General features: G+C 35.5%; 1 protein-coding gene across 1 annotated transcript; it reads right to left on the bottom strand.

The window, feature by feature from the left end:
- Positions 1–217: 217 nt before the first annotated feature.
- On the bottom strand, positions 218–719 carry LOC103445685 (uncharacterized). The gene is made up of 2 exons (XM_008384699.1): positions 447–719; positions 218–397 (listed from the first exon to the last, which is right to left on the bottom strand). The coding sequence occupies exons 1-2, from the start codon at positions 717–719 to the stop codon at positions 218–220; spliced, it is 453 nt and encodes a 150-aa protein (XP_008382921.1).
- Positions 720–2121: the final 1402 nt, after the last annotated feature.

The raw sequence follows: 2121 nt of genomic DNA, 5'->3' as shown, positions 1-2121 counted from the left end.
TGTAAAACCGAACACCATGATTCTTGCCTTTTCCATTCCACTAGCCTCGCTTATGGGCACATCCTTGTTTGTAATTATTTCCACGAGAGGATGTAGTGTTCACTTTGAGGGAATAAAAATTCACTTCTAGGAATGGTGCAAATCCAATAGGTCGGGACTGATGATTTTTCATAAGGAGCTCATTGTTATGTTCAACCACAAGGAGCACTGATATCAACTAGTTGCACTCAGTAAAGCCTTGTTCTCCATACTGCTGCTGAAAGAGCACATTGGAGGCATGAAAAGTACTGAAAGTCTTTTCCATCATATCTTCCTTAACGATAGTCTCCCCACAAAGTTTCATTTGGGACCTAATTCTGAATATTGCAGAGTTATACTCACCAACCATCTTGAAATCCTGGATTTTTTAAGTGTGTCCACTCATAACGAGTTCTTGTTAGAATCACCGTTTTCTGGTGATTGTATCTATTCCTCAATGCTTTCCAGATGGCTAATGGATCTTCAACCATTAGGTATTCCCTCTTCAATCCTTCATCAAGCTGGCAACGGATAAAGATCATAGCCTTCACCTGATCTTGAGAGGATGTATTGCTTCCCTCCTTGATGGTGTCTCCAAGGTTTCCTGCCTCCAAATGGATCTTAGCATCCACTACCCAAGTAAGGTAGTTTTTTCCAGTAATATCAAGGGAAACAAAATCAGGCTCTGCCAAGTTTGCCATTTTCTTTTTCTGAAAGAAAAATAAGATGTGTAAGAATTTTGCAATAATATGTATTTTGGAGAAATGTAGTGTTAGAACTTATAGTTCTTACTAATTTTTCATTTTGATCTTCAAGCCAAAACGATAAGCACTCGAAACTTCAAGCTCGAGATTTACATAATTTAGGCATTAATTAAAAAATTATTAGGTAGTTAGTAATACTCCATACACAAGCACTGCTATCAGTATTAGTACTACTACCACGAAGAAAGAAAACTAATGAGGAAGGTGATTGTGCACTTTCATTGAAATAATATAGCGTAGGATAGGCGATTATACCACACCACTCAAGTAGCAGGAAAATTCAAATATGCAGAGCAAGATGGGCGGTTATACCACACCACCTAAAATTGCAGTAAAATTAAATTTGTAGCTCAAGATGGGTGATTGTATTGCACCATCAAAAATTGCAATAAAATTAACATAAATAAACACTAGGTTAGTACTCAGGAGCTACACCAAACAAGAAATAAAAAAAAATATAAGTAATTGTTATATTGAGAACTAGGAGAAGGCATGGTGCTAGTAGTTCTTGGCGATGGTACATCAAGCATGTGAGGTAGATGAGGGAAAAACACAGTAAGATCCTTGGAGGAAGCATTTTTCGGCAAAGAGAAATGAGAACTGGTTAGGGTTAGAGAGTCATATTGATAACGTGTTATAAATTGGCAAAAGTGAGAGAGATAACCTTTGATAGAGATAGGAGCGAAGCGGGTGCAATGTATCACACTATTTATTTTCGTAACTATAAGACAAAAGTATTGCAGGTAAAGAGAGGAAGAAATGAATATTAGTATTATTGCTTTCACTCTTTTCTTTTCTATGTGTTGTGATCATACACGAAATGCTCCTTATATAGAGTCATATCCGTGAAGAATCATAAAAATGAAATGAGTGCATTTTGAAAAACATCATACAACAACAATAATGTTACTATTGTTAAGTGTTCCTCACTTTTCATTTTTGGCTAAACCATATGGGCATTCATTCCCACAACTTTTACACAAATATCATATAGTGCATCTATTTGGTGTTTTGTTTGTTATTTGATTTGGAGGGTACTTTGGTCTTTTGATGTGAATATTTGCTATTTTTATTAAAAACTGACAATTATAAATTTAAAAGTCAAATCTTGCTATAAACGATAAATTCGCAAAATATAACCCTAATTTTATAAATGTCAAATCTTGGCTATACTCGAGTAGACTTGAATATACCAAGACTACACTGCCCTTTACCAAGTTGGGGGAATCACTACCCTTTTCTTAGTTCTTAGCGTCCTCCATGAAGGAGGCCGTGAGTATTGTTTGTATTTCGGACATTTTCATGGTATTGAAATTTTATCTCTGAAGATTGAACAAAT

This window comes from Malus domestica, chromosome 17, assembly GCF_042453785.1.
Source record: "Malus domestica chromosome 17, GDT2T_hap1".
Classification (NCBI taxonomy): Eukaryota; Viridiplantae; Streptophyta; class Magnoliopsida; order Rosales; family Rosaceae; genus Malus; species Malus domestica.
This window is presented reverse-complemented; position numbering and strand designations above follow the sequence as displayed.

Coding starts and splice junctions, on each gene's coding strand:
- LOC103445685 (XM_008384699.1), bottom strand. CDS start 719: ATGGCAAACTTGGCAGAGCCTGATTTTGTTTCCCTTGATATTACTGGA. Junction 398..446: donor GATACAATCACCAGAAAACG/GTGATTCTAACA, acceptor TAAAAAATCCAG/GATTTCAAGATGGTTGGTGA.